Below are 18,174 nucleotides of genomic sequence, written 5' to 3' on the forward strand. Positions count from 1 at the left end.
ACCGGAGCCCCTCAGAAACCAGGCATACGTGTGGGAAAGAAAGGCGGGCCACTAAAGTCATGAAGACAAGCTCGCGGTCTACCAAGAGTAAAAACAGCCCCAAACCCCACGGGTCTCTACTAAATAGCACTGGACCCACGTGGGAATCCCCCTACTACGCGGCCATCTTGGAGACAGTGGGAAACACATGGTAAATATACCCAAAATGGCTACGAAAGGCGTCGCGGTAGGCTCGCTCATAGGTCCCTGCGAGCTTCGCGATCTCATTGGTTGGAGGTGTGCGTTCCAAATGAGATCTCTCGTCTGTCATTGGTTACACGTTCGCACAGGATCAAAAAGGCGGAGAGAGCGAGGGGCGGCTACTATCCCCGTCGTCGCTTACGGATTGGCTACTGGTAAGCACGTGACACGTAGTCTTTATTAGCGCCTTCTCCAGATCCTCGCCGCCAGTTGGTTTCTTGACACAGACCACTCGTGTCCTTCCGAGCAGCAAAGGCACATAAACTCCGACCTCCACGGGAACCGCACATCAACTGCCGACATGGTGAAACTAGCAAAGGTAAGAACGCGTGCGAGTAGTGTTTGTGCCTAAGGGTACGATTATTAACGCCTGTATTTTGCTGCTTTTACTTTAGGTCCCTTTTATATAGGCGCAGGGGGTGCATAGCTGATCGCAGGCGACCGTTGTATAATGACGGTAGCGACGGATGGAAGGTGCATCTGGCTGTGGCCTGGTTGCTTTGAGCGCGGAATTGTGTAGTACGCATGCGTGTGTAAGCGCGCGATCTAGGACTGTTGACGTCACTGTTCCGGCAGTATGCTGGTATATTAAGAGTTAATTATGTGCCCATAACGGCGGTTGTACGAAGGCTGAGCGTGGGTTTTCCCGCTCGGAGAGCTATTTCTGAGTCGGTATCTGCTAGTCTGCTGTGCCATAGAGACGGAGGGGGCGGGGGGTAGAGGTGTGCGCGCGGCCCTTTAGGCGCCATTTTGTTTTCCCGCTAGCTGAACTTCTCGCGTGCAGTCCGCGGCTCCCACTTCCGCCCCCACGCTGTCCGAGCACGAACACGTGGTTGGAAGCGGGGAGTAACACGTGGCCGCGGAGGCCCATACCACGTGAGTTGTCGGGGGAGGGGGGATCAGGACTACCACATGTGTTGTCGGCGAGCTGTTCGGTGGCACTGTTGTCGCACGTGTTCCCACAATGGATGCTCCCATCTTGTGCTTCATTCGGTGCCTTATGTGTTTAGCTCCTCCTGGGACTTCACTTACCGATTTGTACAGAATTGAGTGATGGTTTTGTTCAGTCCTGAAGTTTATTTAAATACCTTTTTTGTTTAAGGGAGCAAAAGCACAAGGCAAGCCTAAGAAGGCCCCTCCCCCCAAGGACGTGGAAGATAGTGAAGAGGAAGACATGGAGGAAAGTGAAGAGGAGGTGAGTTACACCTGTGTGATTGTAGCTTTATGTAAATAAAAGGGGTTATCCTATCTTAGACAATGGGGGCATATCTCTAGGATATACCCCTGTTGTCTGATGGGTGCGGGTCCCAAAGTGGGTAAATTAATGGACGGTGCACGCGCTTGGTGGTGGACAGACCCTGGGGTCCTCCAGCCACAACTCTCCCCCCCGGCTCCGTTCTCCTTGTAGGTGTGGGTACCAGAGGTGGGACCTGCACCTATCAGACAATTGGGCAAATCCTAGCCATATGCCCCTTTTGTCTAAGATGCGATAACCCCTTTAACAATGTCCGATGCTCAGAGGTTCCTCAGCTCATGCAGTATTTCACTTCTACATGGTTGCTTTCAGTGAATGGCAACTGTTTCACTTTCGAATGTTTCCATTCTTGACAGCAATCTGAGACTTTAAACAAAGTTTGCGTAGTAACTTATTTTTTTTCTTATAAAGTTACTAAGCCTTTCTAGGATAGCAGTTTCCTTTCTCAATGCAGGATTTTTCTGCTGTGCAAGCCTTTGACACTACGCAGTATGGCCGCACGAGGAGCATGCCATGCGAGCATGTGGGTGGGAAGGTCCATAGAGTTTACAGTAACAGCGGAGTATAGAAGCTGCAGATTTTATAGGGCTTATTCAACTCACAGCATGGCCCAGACTTGCCTGATAGTGTGGGTGATGGTCCTCGGATCCCCTCTACAGGATCTTTTCGGCTCCAGGGCCAGCAGTTCTGCCCCATCTGTATCACATGATAGCTGTGGCCTGTGATTGGCTGCAGTGGTCACATGTGCTCCCATCAACAGATGTCCTCAGCACATGTGGGTGAGAAATAGCTGGCCTGCTAGCCCAACGGACCCGATCCTGTAGTGGGGATCAGGTGAGCATCACCCCCACTCTAGGTCGGGCAGGTCTAAGGCCACCTGCACACACCGCGGAATGTGTGCAGAGAAACCACAGCGTAGTACAGTACCAGACAAGTGTATGAGATTACACATTTGGATTTTGTCAATGGATTTCCAGATCTGTAGCATGTCAATTGTTTGTGGATTTCACTCTTTTCCAATGAAGGATGATATCTGCAGCGAAAACGCATCTAATCCGCGGTTAGAAATTGCAGACTAGGTGCAGAAACTCAAGTAAATCTACACGGATACTTGTGCTGATCATATTTGCGTTTAGGCTACTTTCACACTTGCGGCAGGACGGATCCGACATGCTGTTCACCATGTCTGATCCATCCTTCCGCTATTTTGCCGGACCGCCGCTCCGTCCCCATTGACTAACTGGGACGGGGGCAGAGCTCCGGTGGTGCACGGCGAAAGCCGCCGGACTAAAAGGTCAAACATGCAGGACTTTTTAGTCTGGCGGCTTTCGCCGTGCTGCGTCGGAGCTCCGCCACCCGTCCCCATTATAGTCAAAGGGGACAGAGTGGCGAAATAGCGGCAGGACGGATCCGACATGGTGAACAGCATTTCGGATCCGTCCTGCCGCAAGTGTGAAAGTGCCCTAACCCCCACTCGTGTGCAGTCGCCCTTTATCAGCAGCATGTCAGTTTCTGCTGTGTATTTCTTCTGCTGACTTCACACTTTGCCGTGCAGAAGGTGTAATCTGAGCTAGTCTCAGCATGTAACTTGTAGATTTTCCACTCCAAGTACGACTCGGCTGGACATACTATGACTGATAATCAGGCCAATATCAGGGATGAGCACTTGTAGAAATGCTTGTTCCTAGTGATTGGACGGTGTGAAAGGTGCTATCACCTGATGGAGCTATGCTCGTTCATCAGGTGGTGGTGTCTTTCAGCCGGCACCTAAATGTGCAGCAGATCGTCCTGTCTAAATGGGGATCTGCTGCCCTGGAACAGTTATTCTCTATGATCGCTGTATTGGTTGCTTGTCCCGTACAGCAGAGGTGAGTGCCACTTGTAAATGTAGCCCTGTTCTCTGCTGAGAAGCAAGCGTGTTATCTGGAATGCTTGGTTCATTCCTGATTGTTCTCTATAAGGGTCCATTCACACGGAACAGATGCGGACCCATTCATTCTTTGAGCCTGGACGTGAAGCAGAGAGAACACTATGTGCTCTCCGCATTTACAGAGCGGCCCAGAACTTCCAGTCCGTAGCTCTGCAAAAGATAGAACGTGTCCTATTCTTGTCTGCAGCTGTGGACATGAATAGGCATTTCTATAGGGGGTGCTGGCCGGGTGTGTTGTGGATCCGCAACACCACGGACGTGTGAATGAACCCGAAGTGTGCAGCTACATGGTCCCTGCAGAGTTGGAATTTGTGATTCGTGGGGGGTCGCTGTCGCAGCATATGTGTAACTCGTGCTTTAACCTTAATCATTTCTATGGGATCCTGGCCGCGACCAGTGTTACAATGTACTTGTACCCTAAATGCCACCAAATACAGACCAACATATTTTACCCCTTTCCCATTGAATTCAGTCCCAACTGTTGCATAACATGTGCTTCTGTAGTGTAGTTTAAAAAAAAAAATACATGCCTATGCTCAATGGGACTTATTTCACATTGAAATCTATAGGAAGCTGTTTGGTATTTTCTCAAAACCCTTAACACAGCATACAGACTAATCCATCCACAGCCTCCCCCTCTTTGGTGCACTACAGCTAATGGATGTGGCTGCAGCACACTGACCTCATAACTACAGCTGCCATCATTTAAAGTCCTCATTTGTCTTATAGCTTGAACCTCCTTTAAAGGGGTATTCAATCACAGACCATGGGGGCATATCGCTAGGATATGCTCCTGTTGTCTGATAGGTGTGAGTTCCACCTCTGGGACCTACGTTTGGGGGTCCTCTGGAAAGTGCAGACAAAGTCCTGCATGAAAAGTCTGCTAAAGTGGACATAGTACAGACCCCATTATAGTTAGTGGGGTCCGTTTAGCTCAGTTATGTTTCGAATCAGACACTTCCATTATTTTCGTTGTCCTGCTCTATTAGGGCTGTTTCACACAAGCACGTTCAGTTCAGAAATCACACTGTGTATGAATGCGATCCTCCATTCTGGGCACTGCTCGTCCTGCAGGAGTGTACTGCTTTATAATGCAGTGTCTCTGCATGACCATATTGCTACAGAATCAGTGACAACTTTGTCACTATGATTCTGTAGTAGTAAGGACATGCAGAGACACACAGCAATATAAATCAGTATAATGTGGAGACAAGCAGTGTCCAGGACTGAGAATCGCTCACTGAGCAGAATTTCCACACTGCACACTTTCATATTGATTGCTAACATCTGGAACCAATGGTGCAGAAAAATGCCAAAAACCTAATGTCAGCAACCAGCAGTAACTCTGACCGTGGACACTTAACAGTCTGATGCTGTTGTCAAATGTGACCACAGCATCTGCGAGATAGCCAGAAGCACGTGCTCCTGAACCCCCCCCCCCCAACCTGGTGGGGGAGGCGGAGTGTGTACAGCAGCCCCTCCCGAGTGAAGCAATCTAATGATTGCATGGTATAGTTCCAAAGGGGAAACTAAATTGTAAAGAAATATAAGAATTCAAATCGCCCTCTTCCCCAAATTAAGTTAATAAACAATAAAAAAAATATAAAAATCACGGGCATTGCTGTGTACAAAACGTCCATACTATTAAAATTTATCCTATGTGCCCAAATCCCTGTAATAAGTGATCAAAAAGTCATACATGTGAATGAGCCCTCACAGCTATAAAAAAAAAAATTGTTATGGAGGTAAGAATATGATGGAAAGAGAATTTTTTTTTTCCAAAGCTTTTCTTAGTATTAAACCTCCCCAAAAATATATATTGTATCGTTGTAATCGTACTGACCCAGAGAATGAAAAGAAGTTTAGTTTTACTGCATGGGAAATAAAAGACTTGCCAGTTCTATGGGTTTTGTTTTTACAATTCTACTACATTGTTTACAACCATAAATGGGGCCTTTAGAAATACCAACTTGTCCCACATTAAAAGCCCACAAATGGCTATGTGAAGGGTTAATGGAGAGCACACTACCCATTTGTTAACGTTTGGATCCAGAAGTGTTGGTCAAGGAAAGCTTTAATAAACTCCAGATTCAGTAGTTCCTTTATGAAAATGGATATTCGGCTGGTTCTTACATCTAATTATGTCAACAGATGGAAGTTCCTGTGAAGACACCATCTAAGAAGGCAACCACTCCAGCTAAAGCAACACCAGGGAAAAAAGCTGCCACTCCAGCCAAGGCTGCACTCACACCTGGTAAAAAGGGTGCTACTCCTGCAGGGGCTAAGAATGGTAAAAAGGCAAAAAAGGAAGAAAGTGAAGATGAAGAGGAGTCTGGTACGTATTTGTCAGAATTGTTTAAATTTGTTAGAGAAGTTTCAGTAGTCCCATTGTACGGTGCAGATCATATGTTCATGATATATATATATATTTTTTTTTTTAATTTTAGAGGAAGAATCGGAGGAAGAAAAGCCTGTTGCTAAGAAGCCGGCTGCCGCTGCCAAAAAACCAGTAGCTAAAAAGGAAGAGTCTGATGAGGATGAGGAGGATGATGATGAGGAGGATGACGAAGATGAGGGTGATGGTATGTTTGGTTCATAAGCATTTGTGAAACTTTCTTTTTAAAGGGGACCTGTCACCATGAAATTGTAATGTAATCTGCAGGCAGCATGTTATAGAGCAGGAGGGGCTGAGCAGATTGATAGTGTTGTAAAATCTCCTGGAGCAACCACTCAAAAGTATGCACAAGCCACAGATATGTCAGAAGGTGCCGTCACTCAGAATAATGTTATCCAATTAATCGCTGGTGATTAGTTAATTTCACCATAAAGCGATTAAAATGCGGTCACCAAAAAATAGTTGGGCTGATAGTATGATCAGTATGCTGCCCTAACAGGAATATGTCCAGATGAAAGGAAATGAGTATAACACCTCACAGCCAGGGTATTATATGCAATCACATGTGCTGTGATCCACACATAACCCTGCCACCCATAACCCCTAATGGCCCAAGCTACAGCTAACACTTCCACATGAAGGGTCTCCAGAATGGCTCGACATGTTTCGTCATAAGAATCAGCAGCAGCTAGATATATTAATTGCCTGTGGAGAAAGATAGCAGCCGCTGCCACACTAGTGGCGTGACAGCGCTATGACTGCCACATTTTAATTGCTTTATGGTGACATTAACTAATGACCAGTGATTTAATTTGAAAGTAGCCTAACTTGTATTTAAAGGGAGTCTTTCACGCTGATTGACCCTATTAACATATTAACAGACTTATGTCCACGGCATCCCCCCTATTAAAACTGTTCTTACCGTTAGTTCCTTGCTATCATCGTTCCTCCGAAAAACACTTTTATTCCGTATGCAAATTAGGCTGTGAAGGTGCCCAGGGGCGGCATTACAGCGGCCGGTGCCCAGGCCCCTGGGTCATTTTCATACCAATCCACTCCCCTTCTGCCCGCCCTCGGTCTCTTTATCGTTCCTCCTACTGTCCGTGATCCCGCACATGTGCCGATATCGGCGCGTGCGCATTGAATGACCACAGTCTGGCCGAGGCATCACAGTTTACTGTGCGCATGCGCCGGCCCGGGCCGAACTTACGTTCTTGCCGTGGCACCTTCACAGCCTAATTTGCATACAGAATAAAAGTGTTTTTCGGAGGAACGATGATGGCAAGGAACTAATGGTAAGAACAGTTTTAATAGGGGGATGCCGTGGACATAAGTCTGTTAATAAATTAATGGGGTCAATCGGCGTGAAAGACTTAAAAAAAAAAAAAAAAACCCAGTTTATTCTGGGCTTGGAAGTCAAGGAGATGGTCTTTCAAACCGCAGAATGAGCAGGAATTTAAATGATTGATGCAATAAGTTTTACTAAATCTTTTCTCACTAAACGATATATCAATCTGCTCAGCTCATCCTGCTCTAACATGCTGCCTTCAACTCAAACACCATAGGGGAGACTTATCTCCCTTGTGCCCAAAAAGTGGCTTTAAAAAGTTGCAAACTTTACGCCACCCTCGTCTGTTTTCCAAAAAGGGTCGGGTAAAGGATATGGGCAACAGTTGAGACGGGCTACTCTTCATTTACGCCAGTTTTCTGGTGCAAAGTAAGCCAGAAATCTACAGCATCTCTGTGCTGTCATAGATTTCTGTTTAGGCACATGGACTGCAGCAGGATGTGCCTAATTTATCATGACGTGTGCTCGTCAGCATAAATGTGCGGCCTCTTCTGACAGTGCAAGGGATATCAAGAACCTTGCAGAATGTGCCTGTCTTGATAAATCCCCCCCCCCCCCCCCACCACCCCAATGTTCAATGTGACAGGTACCCTTTAATGTCCAGAACTGGCAGTAGTTACAAAAGCACAAATGATGAATATTTATGGGACTTAATACAGAGGAACCTGTGATGAAATATTTAACTGATGTGCTATTCAGTGTTGGCAACCATGGATCTCATTCATTATTGCAGCAATTTCTGTGTACACATAATGCAATCATTATATGGCAGGGATGTTGTCATCTGTTCATGGCTTATTGCAAACCATCATTAGTATATTACTGATCTTATGTATTTCAACGTTTTTAGAGTCTGAAGAAGAGGAAAAGTCTACTGCCAAGAAACCCGTTGCCAAAAAACCTGCTGCCAAACCAGCAGCAAAAAAGCCACCCAAGAAAGAATCTGAGGATGAGGAAGGTGAGCAAACCTAAGTTGGTACACAAAATGCAGAGCGTATGAAGAAAGTATAAACTTTCCATGCGGGAAAGCTTTTGGCTAATTTCATGGAGAAAGTGGCTTCTGCTGTTGCATTATCCACTGCCATAATTTTATTAAGGTCTTGTTCACATGACTTTCTAATGTGCTATTGGATTTTTCACAAATGGCACACTGACCCAGTCAGGACTTAATATACTCATGTAAAATGACTTTGTAATTCATGTTAATGGTGTTGTCTTGAGCAGCTGCTGCATATGGTATGTAATATATCACTGAAAGTGCAGGTTTAAGGGTAAATGCACACGTTCAGGATTTGTGTGCGGACAATCCGCACTGAAATCCGCATGTGTTCTCAGAAAAAAAAACATGCAGTCAATCTGCATCAATTGGTGTGGATTTTACACTCATTGTAGTGAAGATTTGATCAGGAAATATAAAATTGACATACTGCGGACATACTGCAAATTTTAAATTCTCATAGAATACAATGTACATGACCCATGGTGCAGATTTTCCATGCGCAATCCTGATTGTGTGTATTTAGCCTAAAGCACCATTTCCCAGCAGGATGCAGACCAGCCACTGTTATGAGGGAGGTTGCACAATACTGATTAAAATCCACTCGCGTCTGTCATTCATGTTGTCTGCTTAGTATCCTTAATGTGAAAGCACACCAGGCTTCTTCTAGGTTCCAGTTACATGTAATGCACCATGCTGGTTAACATCCTATTGGTCACACCCTTATTAGATCAGGTCTGCCTATCGCCAAAGTGTGCTGACACTGTTCTCTACCTACATCACAAAGCAAGGCTGTATGCATTTTCATAAGAACGAAGTGTCCATAAAGGCCATATAACTCTTCAGATATTTAAAATTAGATACAAAGATGACTTGGCCATTCACGTCACATAAACAGGTAGTTACTCATTAGAGGTTATACAATGTGTGAGTTCCATGGTGCACTGAGCCGTTTGGGAGCAAGAAGTTTAGGCATATTACTGTGCTGGTGATGGCTGTTGATCTAGACCAAGAGAGGAACGTACTCCATGGTATACAGATACATTTTAGAGGTATGTAGACGCACTATTGAAGCTAGTCAGTAGTTCTAGCAGCCCCCCCCTTTTGATCATGTTGCCTTCAAAGTCTTGTGCATATACATACAGCACAGTTTGACTTTGTATGTTAACAAAATCTCAATTTTAATGCAGATGATGAAGAGGAGGCAATGGAAGTGGCACCACCAGTAGCTAAAGGAAAGAAAGCTGTTGCTGCTAAAGAATCGGATGATGATGATGATGACGACGATGAGGAGGACGAGGAGGATGATGATGAGGATGATGAAGAGGGTGATGAAGATGATGAAGGTTTGTATGACAAAATTTAGGGAAGAGCAAATCAATTGGATGAAACATGCTAAGTCTATTAACATAAAACTTTGTTTCAATACTGTGTGGAGCAGGCGCTCTGTACAATTTTAGAATGTATTGGCTCCAATGAGCCGAAGTTTTTTTACTTTGCGTAGTCTCGTAAGACTTCGTGTAATTTCATAAATTGATTTCTACAGAATTTATTTTTTTCCCCCAAACTCTGGATATGCTCACCCCTAATGAAATTCCTTTCAAATTTTTTTTTTGTTAAATAACCTTTCTCCTGTTTAGAAGCTGCAAAGGAACCTGGAAAGCGCAAAAAAGAAATGCCAAAAAATAAAGCTACTCCAGATGCAAAGAAACAGAAAACTGAAGGCTCAGAAGGTATATATATCTAGCTGATTTTTCCTGCTATAGCAATTTTGTATTGGCCGGGGACAAGGTAAAAAAACATTTAATAGCAGCCAGGTTCAGCTGTCTCACTAGTGGCACTGACTGTCACTGCACTGGTTGCCCATCCACAATAGAATACAGCTGAAACTCACCTGCAAAACTGTCCACAGTGCTGCACTTAATATAACCTCCATCTCTCGTCTACAACTCTTCCTCTGGATCTGAAGCTCTTACTCTTTTCCACGACTTCAGCGCTGTGCTGGGTTAATTCCCAATCTCCAATTTTAGCCATGCCCTAAAGTGTCTTTTAAAGTGGCCTGATGCCTTCCCTATTCGAGCACTTCTGCACTTATCCTCCTTCTACATTATTCCCTACATTCAACAATAATCCTCACACCACATGCCCTTGATCTTCACATACATGCAGGCTGTATGTAAGAGGATGGCCATTTTACAAGACTAGCAATCTTAGCTTTAGCTTCCATGCCAACTCTATTCATAGATTGTGAGCAGGGTTTGAATCAATGATGGCGTTTTTTTCGGTGCTATATAAATATGGATTTATTCACAAGTTGTCATGATCTATACAGTTTAAATTGAGTATCACTGTAGTTCTATTATTGAGGCTGTGTGCATACACAATACTAATTGCTGTGCTTTTTAGATAAATCGCATGAACTCACAGGTGACCAGATCGGAGTTTGGCCGATAGCCATGGGGTTGTGTTGGAAATGTATTTTTATTGTATTATGCTCCTTTGATCATTGGTGCAACCCCTATTTTTTACATAATGGCAAACATGGAGCCATGTCAGGAGGCACTTTTTTTAAAGGTGCATCTAACAGTTTTTTTTCTCTTTACCAGGCCTGTCAGTATTTGTTGCCAACTTGAATTCTGCTAAGGATTATGATGAGCTAAAGGATTCTCTGAGAGAGTTTTTCGAAAAGAAGAGTCTACCTGTGCAGGATGTCCGTATTGGAGTTAGTAGGTGTGTGTGTTAAAGGGGAAGGTGTTTATATATGCTCTTGGGCACTGTAGAGTCTGAAATCTCCCCTAAGCCTCCTTTAAACACCCTCTATTTGTACTCTAGGAAATTTGGCTATGTGGATTTCTCTACCCTAGACGAGGTTGAGCAGGCACTGCAACTGTCTGGAAAAAAGGTGCTTGGCTTTGAGATTAAAATAGAGAAGGCAAATTCTCCCGCTGAGAAAAACAAAAGTGCTGAAAACAGGAAAGGTATATTTGATTTAGAAATGTACTTTAATTGCGTCCCTGCTGTAAATGTTCTGCACATTTAACTTTATGACAAATTTTTTATGACAGAAAGAGATTCACGTACTCTATTTGTGAAGAACCTGCCCTATAGTGCTGAAGTTGAACAGTTACAAGAGATCTTTGAAAATGCCAAAGAAGTTCGTCTCCTCACTTCAAAAGATGGATCCAGTAAAGGGTGAGATGATGATGAATGTGTAAAGTGTGTATATATCTGTATAGCTATGACATAGTTGATCCGTTGAGATTAGGAAACTTAATATGTAAATCAAATAATTTAATGATGCATGGCTTGTAATCCAAAGCTCCCTCATTTGAATAAGGACTGTCGCCATTTTCCAAAGTCTGATATATTTCCATTCAATTTGTTTATACTCCATGAGGTAATAGTGCCTCTTTTTTTTGTATATTTATATGCTTATACGCTGCTTCAATCATGTTTAGCTCTAAGCAGAACAAGGAGCTGTTGATTTTAATCCTGTGTTTTTGGTCAGGATTGCATATGTGGAATTCAACACTGAAGCAGAGGCTGATAAAGCCATTCAAGAAAAGCAAGGTACAGAGCTTGAAGGCCGGTCTATGTTCATCGATTACACTGGAGACAAGAGTAATTCTGGAGGCAGGAGAGGAGCACCAGGTGGAGCAGGTTGGTGCTGAACATACTAACATGACCAAAAATTCCACGCTTAAAACTCTTAATCCACAGGATAGGGCATAAGAATCTGATTGCTATGATCTTCATCAATCACTAGAATAAGAGTCTTGAGTCTGCCCAAAGGAATAAAGCGGTGGTTGAGGTGTTGTGCCCTCTTGGCATTTATGCCCTACGAGACTGCCAAAGATAGCTGACCGATGTAATCTGGCATTCCCCAAGAGGGTGAATGGAGCAGCAGATCGCATGCTTCATTAATTCGGGTGGACTCTGGGCCTTGTCTGGAGGCTGGATTCCAAATACCAAGAACCTCTACTCATCGGATCTTTCCCTGATACATAAACAAAAGATACGTGCAGGGGGCTGACTCTACGTGTTGGCTGGAAATGATGACTATTGGAATCTCAATACATATGTGGAAATATATTTGGATAGTCAAGTTCTGATCCAGCTGACAGATTCTCTTTAAATTGTCTCCATTTGATATTCCTTACAAAAGGCTAAAAACCATTAACAACTGTTCTGCTTCAAACTCCTTTTTCCTTTCATAAGAAAATTCTGCATTGGTATTCCTTGTACAGTGGCCCTAAACCTTGTAGTGAGACATGTATTGCCCTTAATTTGAATGAACTTATTGACTAGAATCGCATGGTTTCTGTTATTTCTCTAGTTGATGTGAAGGTACTTGTTGTAAATAATTTGGCATACAGTGCCACTGAAGACAGTTTGCAGGAAGTTTTTGATAAGGCAACTTCGATTAGAATACCACAAAACCATCAGGGGAGGCCCAAAGGGTAAGTATTGGCATTTTCGGACACTTGTTGCTTAGCATATGGGTCCTACCTAAATTTGAGTGAAGTTTGCAACCTGCTAATCCCAAGCTGATGAAACGTTCTTTCATTTACAGGTTTGCATTTGTGGAATTTTCATCTGCAGAAGATGCAAAGGACGCCCTAGATTCTCATAATAACACAGAGATTGAAGGCAGGTCAATACGTATTGAGTTCAGCCAAGGAGGTGGTCCTCAAGGTGGAGGAAGAGGTGTGTTCCCCAAATGAGTATTAGCATTGAACATTGTATACTTGTGCTGGAAAGGATGAAAAGATTGTCTGAATCCTCTGTTGATAACTTATTTTTCTAGATAGTCAAGTACTGATCCAGCTTTTGGCATTGCATGTCCTAAAATCTTTGTAACTGGTTTGCTGCAATTTGTGTTTTGCTGTTTCAGGATCAGCTCAATCAAAAACACTATTTGTCAAAGGCCTTTCTGAAGACACAACTGAGGAGACCTTAAAGGAAGCATTTGATGGTTCTGTTAATGCTAGAATAGTAACAGATAGAGACACTGGTACATCAAAGGGGTAAGTGATATGGTATACTAATTATCAATGCTATTTTTGCCAAGAATTTATATTTATAGATGTCATGCCTTCAAACCTTCTCATTGAGCTCCATCCAGTCTATTGTGGCTGTTGATGGATTCGCACGAGAAGGAAAAAAATGCACATTTGGCTTAATTCAAACCTCACTTGAGGGCCTTAACGTGCAACATGCTAACTAAAATAGCAATTTTATTTTTTATTTTTTTCTGTCATTAATATAAACTACCTTGCATCCTTCCAGGTTTGGTTTTGTAGATTTCTCTTCAGCTGAAGATGCTAAAGCTGCCAAGGACGCAATGGAGGATGGGGAAATTGACGGAAGCAAAGTTACATTAGACTTTGCAAAGCCCAAAGGAGAAGGCCAACGTGGTGGCCGCGGCGGATTTGGTGGCGGATTTGGTGGCAGAGGTGGTGGCCGCGGCGGATTTGGTGGCAGAGGTGGTGGCCGCGGCGGATTTGGTGGCAGAGGTGGTGGCCGCGGCGGATTTGGTGGCAGAGGTGGTGGCCGAGGCGGATTTGGAGGTAAGTTTAATACCTATCCCAAAACTTTTGTTGGTTAAATTTTTGGAAAATAACAATTTTTTTTTTTAAATTTACTTTTAGGTAGGGGAGGTGGAGGATTTCGGGGTGGAAATCAAGGAAAGAAAATAAAGTTTGATGACTGATTGGTTTGATTCTTCTATGTCCACGCCTCAAGCCATCTCCCTTAACTGAATGGACTCTGAGGGTAGGAGGGGGCCTACTTTGCCTTCTCCATGCCCAAATGAAACTAGCATTTGCAGAGCCTTCTGTATGGACATTCCAATGTGGAGACATACCTTTTCCTGTTGACACCTGGACATCGTCATTTCATGGAAGATGTGACTGTATCTTACAGACTTTTTTTTTAAGAGTGTGTGTGAGACCCCGTACTGAATTTGTCAACTTGTGTTTTACCTACTGTACATTTATATATTTTTTTTTTTCCCCCTCCAAATCCTGTAGTATTGCTCTAAATGCAAAATGTTCTGGTTTGTGCTTCAGCAGCTTGTCTTCAGATTAAAGAACCTCATCTGGTTATGTACTTTTATTATTAGAACTGTTTTCAAATACTATGCCCTTATGTGTGTAGTAATTTATCCTTATAGTTAGTGCGCTTGATGAAGAAAAGTTTTGGTGTACAAACTGCCCTCTACTTAAATGCTGTGGACACCTGTGAGGTCTTTTTGTTTGCATTGCAATCATTTTGAGCTAGAACTATTTTTCAATTGGTTTTTATTAAAAATTGAGACCCTTTCTCTGTACAGCCCTGAGATTCTGGAGTTGTAGGAGATCTGTATTTTTACTGTGTTCTGTCAGGCAGCTCAGCTGATGGCTCCTGATCTCTAATCTTATAAACCAGGCATCCTCAAATTTCAGCCCTCCAGCTGTTGCAAAACTACAACTCCCAGCATGCCCAAACAGCCTACAGCAGGGCATTGTGGGAGTTGTAGTTTTACAACAGCTGGAGGGCTGCAGTTTGAGGATGCATGTTATAAACACTCGTAGCTCAGTTCTTACTGATAAGAATGTGGCTTAGGATACATTCACACGACTAAGTGTTTTGCAGTCTGCATTTTGCAGACCTTGACCGTGATTGCGGTGTGCTGTCCACATCTTTTGCGGCTCTATTGAAATGAATGGGTACAGAACAGATGTGGACCCAGAATTATGGTTGTATGAATGGACACTGAAATAGCTTTTAGAGATGAGCCTTATTAGGGGACTCAAAGTCAAATTACAATTCAAGCAGCTAGACAGTTAACACTTCATGACAGAACGGCAGAATATTTTTAATAAAGACCAATTGAAAACAATGATTTGTAGCCCAAATTGAGTAAAATGCAATTACAAAAAATTTGCCCCAAAGGTATACATAGACTTTAAAGATATCACTCCAGTAATCGCTAAAGGGGTTTACTGGTACTTTTATATAGATGGCTTGCCAGCAATATCTGGCATGGGGTCTGCCATCCCAAACCCCCCACGATCAGCTTTTTTGCAGTATCGCTAGAACTTTTCTGCTCTGTCCATTATGTGTAGTGACCACTGCTGGTTAATGCAGCAGTGCTCATATTCACTTTAGTGGAAGCGGCACTGTAGTTAGAGGTAATGCAGAACAGCTAAGTGAGAAGTATCAAGACTCCCACTGATCAAATACTGATGGCCTATACTCAGGATAAGCCATGAGTTAAAGGAGTGGAAAACCCATTTAATGAAATGCTGCACTTGTATAGAGCCAATTTGAAAGTCAGATATAAATGTTATTGCAGTTTGCTTCCTAAATACATATACCTTGTGTATAAAATGTTAACGCTGTTACTACAATTCTGAACTATTTGCAGTAATACATTAGTAGTACAATCACATAAGGAATCACTGCCATGTTACCTTGCCGTAAATACTTGGCTGCGCTGAAATACATTGTCAGGACTGCTGTGTTGTGTAGAGGACTTGGGTGCTTGTGGACTTGGTACAGTAGAACAACAAAGTAGCTATCTGGACTCCTTAAAGGGAACCTGTCAACAACTTTCTGCTAACCTCACTGAGGGCAGCATAAAATAGTAACAGAAATGCTGATTTCAGCGGTGTCACTCATGAGCTAAGTCGGTGGTTGCTGAGAACCAGCATCATAACCATTGCAGGCCAGGCCTTAAAGTGTCAAATCTACTTAAGAGTCATGGTTATTCAGAATATCCTGCTCTGCTGATTGGCAGTTCTCCTAGTGAGAAAGGGAGAAACTAGGTAGACTGTCAATCAGCAGGGAGAGCAGGAATTCATGACTAACCAAGACTTTCAGGTGGCTGACTTTTCCAGGCCCAGTCTGCAGTGATGTTGGTTCTTGGCAACCACTTTTAAATGACTGCTGAAATCAACTTGCCTCTCTACTTTATACTGCCGTTAATATGGGCAGCATAAAGTTGATGACAGGTTCCCTTTAATTGCAGTTCTACTCTTGTATTACAGCAGATAACTGTCCATAAATGTGGCGACTGATTTCTTTTAAACATGTATTCACAAAGCGCTCAAGGTGTGGTTAAAAACTGCATCTGAAAGCTGGTGCGATTTTTCAGTGCAGTAGTTGTACTTGCAGGTTTTCACGGCCAAATGGCTATGCTGCAAAAGCCACCACATGCCGTTTTACATTGCATTGACATGACTGTGTGTTGCTGTCTGCAAAGAGCAGATCCACCGAACATGGATACTAGCTAAGTGCATGCCGCATCACTGTGTGGACCTGCATGTTGTGGCAAAGTATGAATGTGCTACAAAAGATAGGATTTGTCCTATACTTTGCTGCAACATGCGGACATTAAAGTGAATGGGTCTGCAAAACAGGCGTAGGAATGCTGGCTTAGACTGCAGCACAACAATTTTATGAATAAACAGTTGAATTAAAAGGTTTAGAAAGATTGTTAGTTTTTATTTCTAGATTTAACTCTAACAGAGGCATATACATTGCTAAAAATGGATGTGGCAGCTAGTGAGCGTGTTTTAGAACTGCTTAATGAATGAGCAACTTTATTTAATGAGTGCTAGCACCTAGAATATTGTACTCTAGAAAAATGTTTTAACAGTAAAAGTAGGTTAATATTTTAACCATGGTTCTTTAGTGTGCTGTGTTCATTGGTAGCTGGTATGTATTAAGTCTCAGTACACTTTCATATTAAATGTGCTGTTGATCAAATTCATGTGACAGTTATAAAAACTGGCCTTGTTACCTAAATGTACCTAACATTTCAACGAACTTTGCATTAATCAATAGTACAATGTGTGTGTACATAAGGAATAACACTATTTCCATTTCGTCCACCATGACTGCTCTACTATGAGATTGACCCTCGACCTCTGTAGGGGCAGGAACACAGTTTAAAAGGCCACCACCCTCTCACCCTCAGTGTTTCCTGTCCCTATGGGGTCAACTACACAGAGAGCCCTCCTGATGGAGGTGAAGAAAGTTTTATTGTTATTAAAAAAAAATACCTGAGGATTTGGTCCTCTTCCCCTGCGGTCCGGTCCAAAGCTGGGCAGGGGATACATACGGAGCCGATCTTGTTCCTGCCGCAGGAGCCTGTATCCCTCCCACAGTGTCGGTCCCCCTTAACTACATTGAGGAAGATGACCGCACGAAAGCAGAAGCATGCTGCATGCCAAATCCGGTAGGAAACCTCAGCATTACACTCTGCTCTCGGCTGGCAGAGGCGGAAGGGGCGGAGCTTGGATTGGGCGCACTGATGACATCAGACGCCGTGCTGACTATTTGAGGCGGCAGTTTCAAACAGCAGTGGCACACACCGATCTTCCTCCTGGAACATTCACACAGATGTCTGCACCTGAAGCCCCGGACGCCTCTGCAGCCCAGATGGAATCTGAAGCCCCCTCGGCTACTCCAACAGTGAGTTCCCCTGTGGGGAAAGGACAAATTATGTATCTTTTTTTTTACTTATTTTGTGATTTGTCTATTGATACCTGGCTGCTCCTCTCTTATATAGGGAGTTAAAGAGCCCAGATCAAGATTTAAAGTTCAGAGATGTGCGACTTGTAGCAAGAAGCTTCCTGAGAATTATAAAAAGCTCTGCCAAGGTTGCATATATGATCTCATAAAAGAGGAGCAACCGTCCATTTTGTCTGAGGTCAAATCACTTATTCAAAACTAAATTAAAGAGAACCTGTCACCAGGATTTAGTGCATAGAGCTGGGGACATGGGCTGCTAGATGGCCACTAGCACATCTGCAATACCCAGTCCCCACAGCTCTCTGCGCTTTTATTGTGTTAAACAGTTTTGATCCATATGCAAATGACCTGATCTGTGTCCGGAGAGGAGTCCAGCGGAAAGGAGCCCAGCACCGCCCCGCGTCCTCCGAATCTCCTCCTTGCTGGCTGATGTCACAGAGCTGGAGCCCCGAAATCTCGCGATGCATGAGCTAGCGCATGCGTAGTT

General features: G+C 43.5%; 1 protein-coding gene and 2 non-coding genes across 8 annotated transcripts; all 3 read left to right on the top strand.

Moving 5' to 3' along the window:
- Positions 1 to 394: 394 nt before the first annotated feature.
- Positions 395 to 14,272, top strand: NCL (nucleolin). Of its 6 annotated transcripts, XM_040428447.1 has the most exons (17): positions 395 to 559; positions 1,343 to 1,435; positions 5,577 to 5,760; positions 5,873 to 6,007; positions 8,019 to 8,126; positions 9,356 to 9,511; positions 9,806 to 9,898; positions 10,772 to 10,895; positions 10,998 to 11,143; positions 11,231 to 11,357; positions 11,674 to 11,825; positions 12,502 to 12,625; positions 12,739 to 12,872; positions 13,060 to 13,192; positions 13,455 to 13,579; positions 13,622 to 13,735; positions 13,817 to 14,272. In XM_040428447.1, exons 1-17 carry the CDS (start codon positions 542 to 544, stop codon positions 13,876 to 13,878), a joined length of 2,028 nt encoding a protein of 675 aa, XP_040284381.1. In that variant the 5' UTR covers positions 395 to 541; the 3' UTR covers positions 13,879 to 14,272. The 6 variants fall into 6 exon arrangements, with proteins under 6 accessions (XP_040284381.1, XP_040284377.1, XP_040284378.1 ...); XM_040428443.1 differs by having other exon boundaries at positions 13,455 to 13,735; XM_040428444.1 differs by having other exon boundaries at positions 9,356 to 9,493; positions 9,809 to 9,898; positions 13,455 to 13,735.
- Positions 7,792 to 7,860, top strand: LOC121000192. The gene has a single exon (XR_005778818.1). It is a non-coding gene; the product is annotated as a small nucleolar RNA SNORD82 (small nucleolar RNA).
- On the top strand, positions 12,920 to 12,992 carry LOC121000195. The gene has a single exon (XR_005778820.1). It is a non-coding gene; the product is annotated as a small nucleolar RNA SNORD20 (small nucleolar RNA).
- Positions 14,273 to 18,174: the final 3,902 nt, after the last annotated feature.

The sequence above is a fragment of the Bufo bufo genome, chromosome 4, assembly GCF_905171765.1.
Source record: "Bufo bufo chromosome 4, aBufBuf1.1, whole genome shotgun sequence".
Classification (NCBI taxonomy): Eukaryota; Metazoa; Chordata; class Amphibia; order Anura; family Bufonidae; genus Bufo; species Bufo bufo.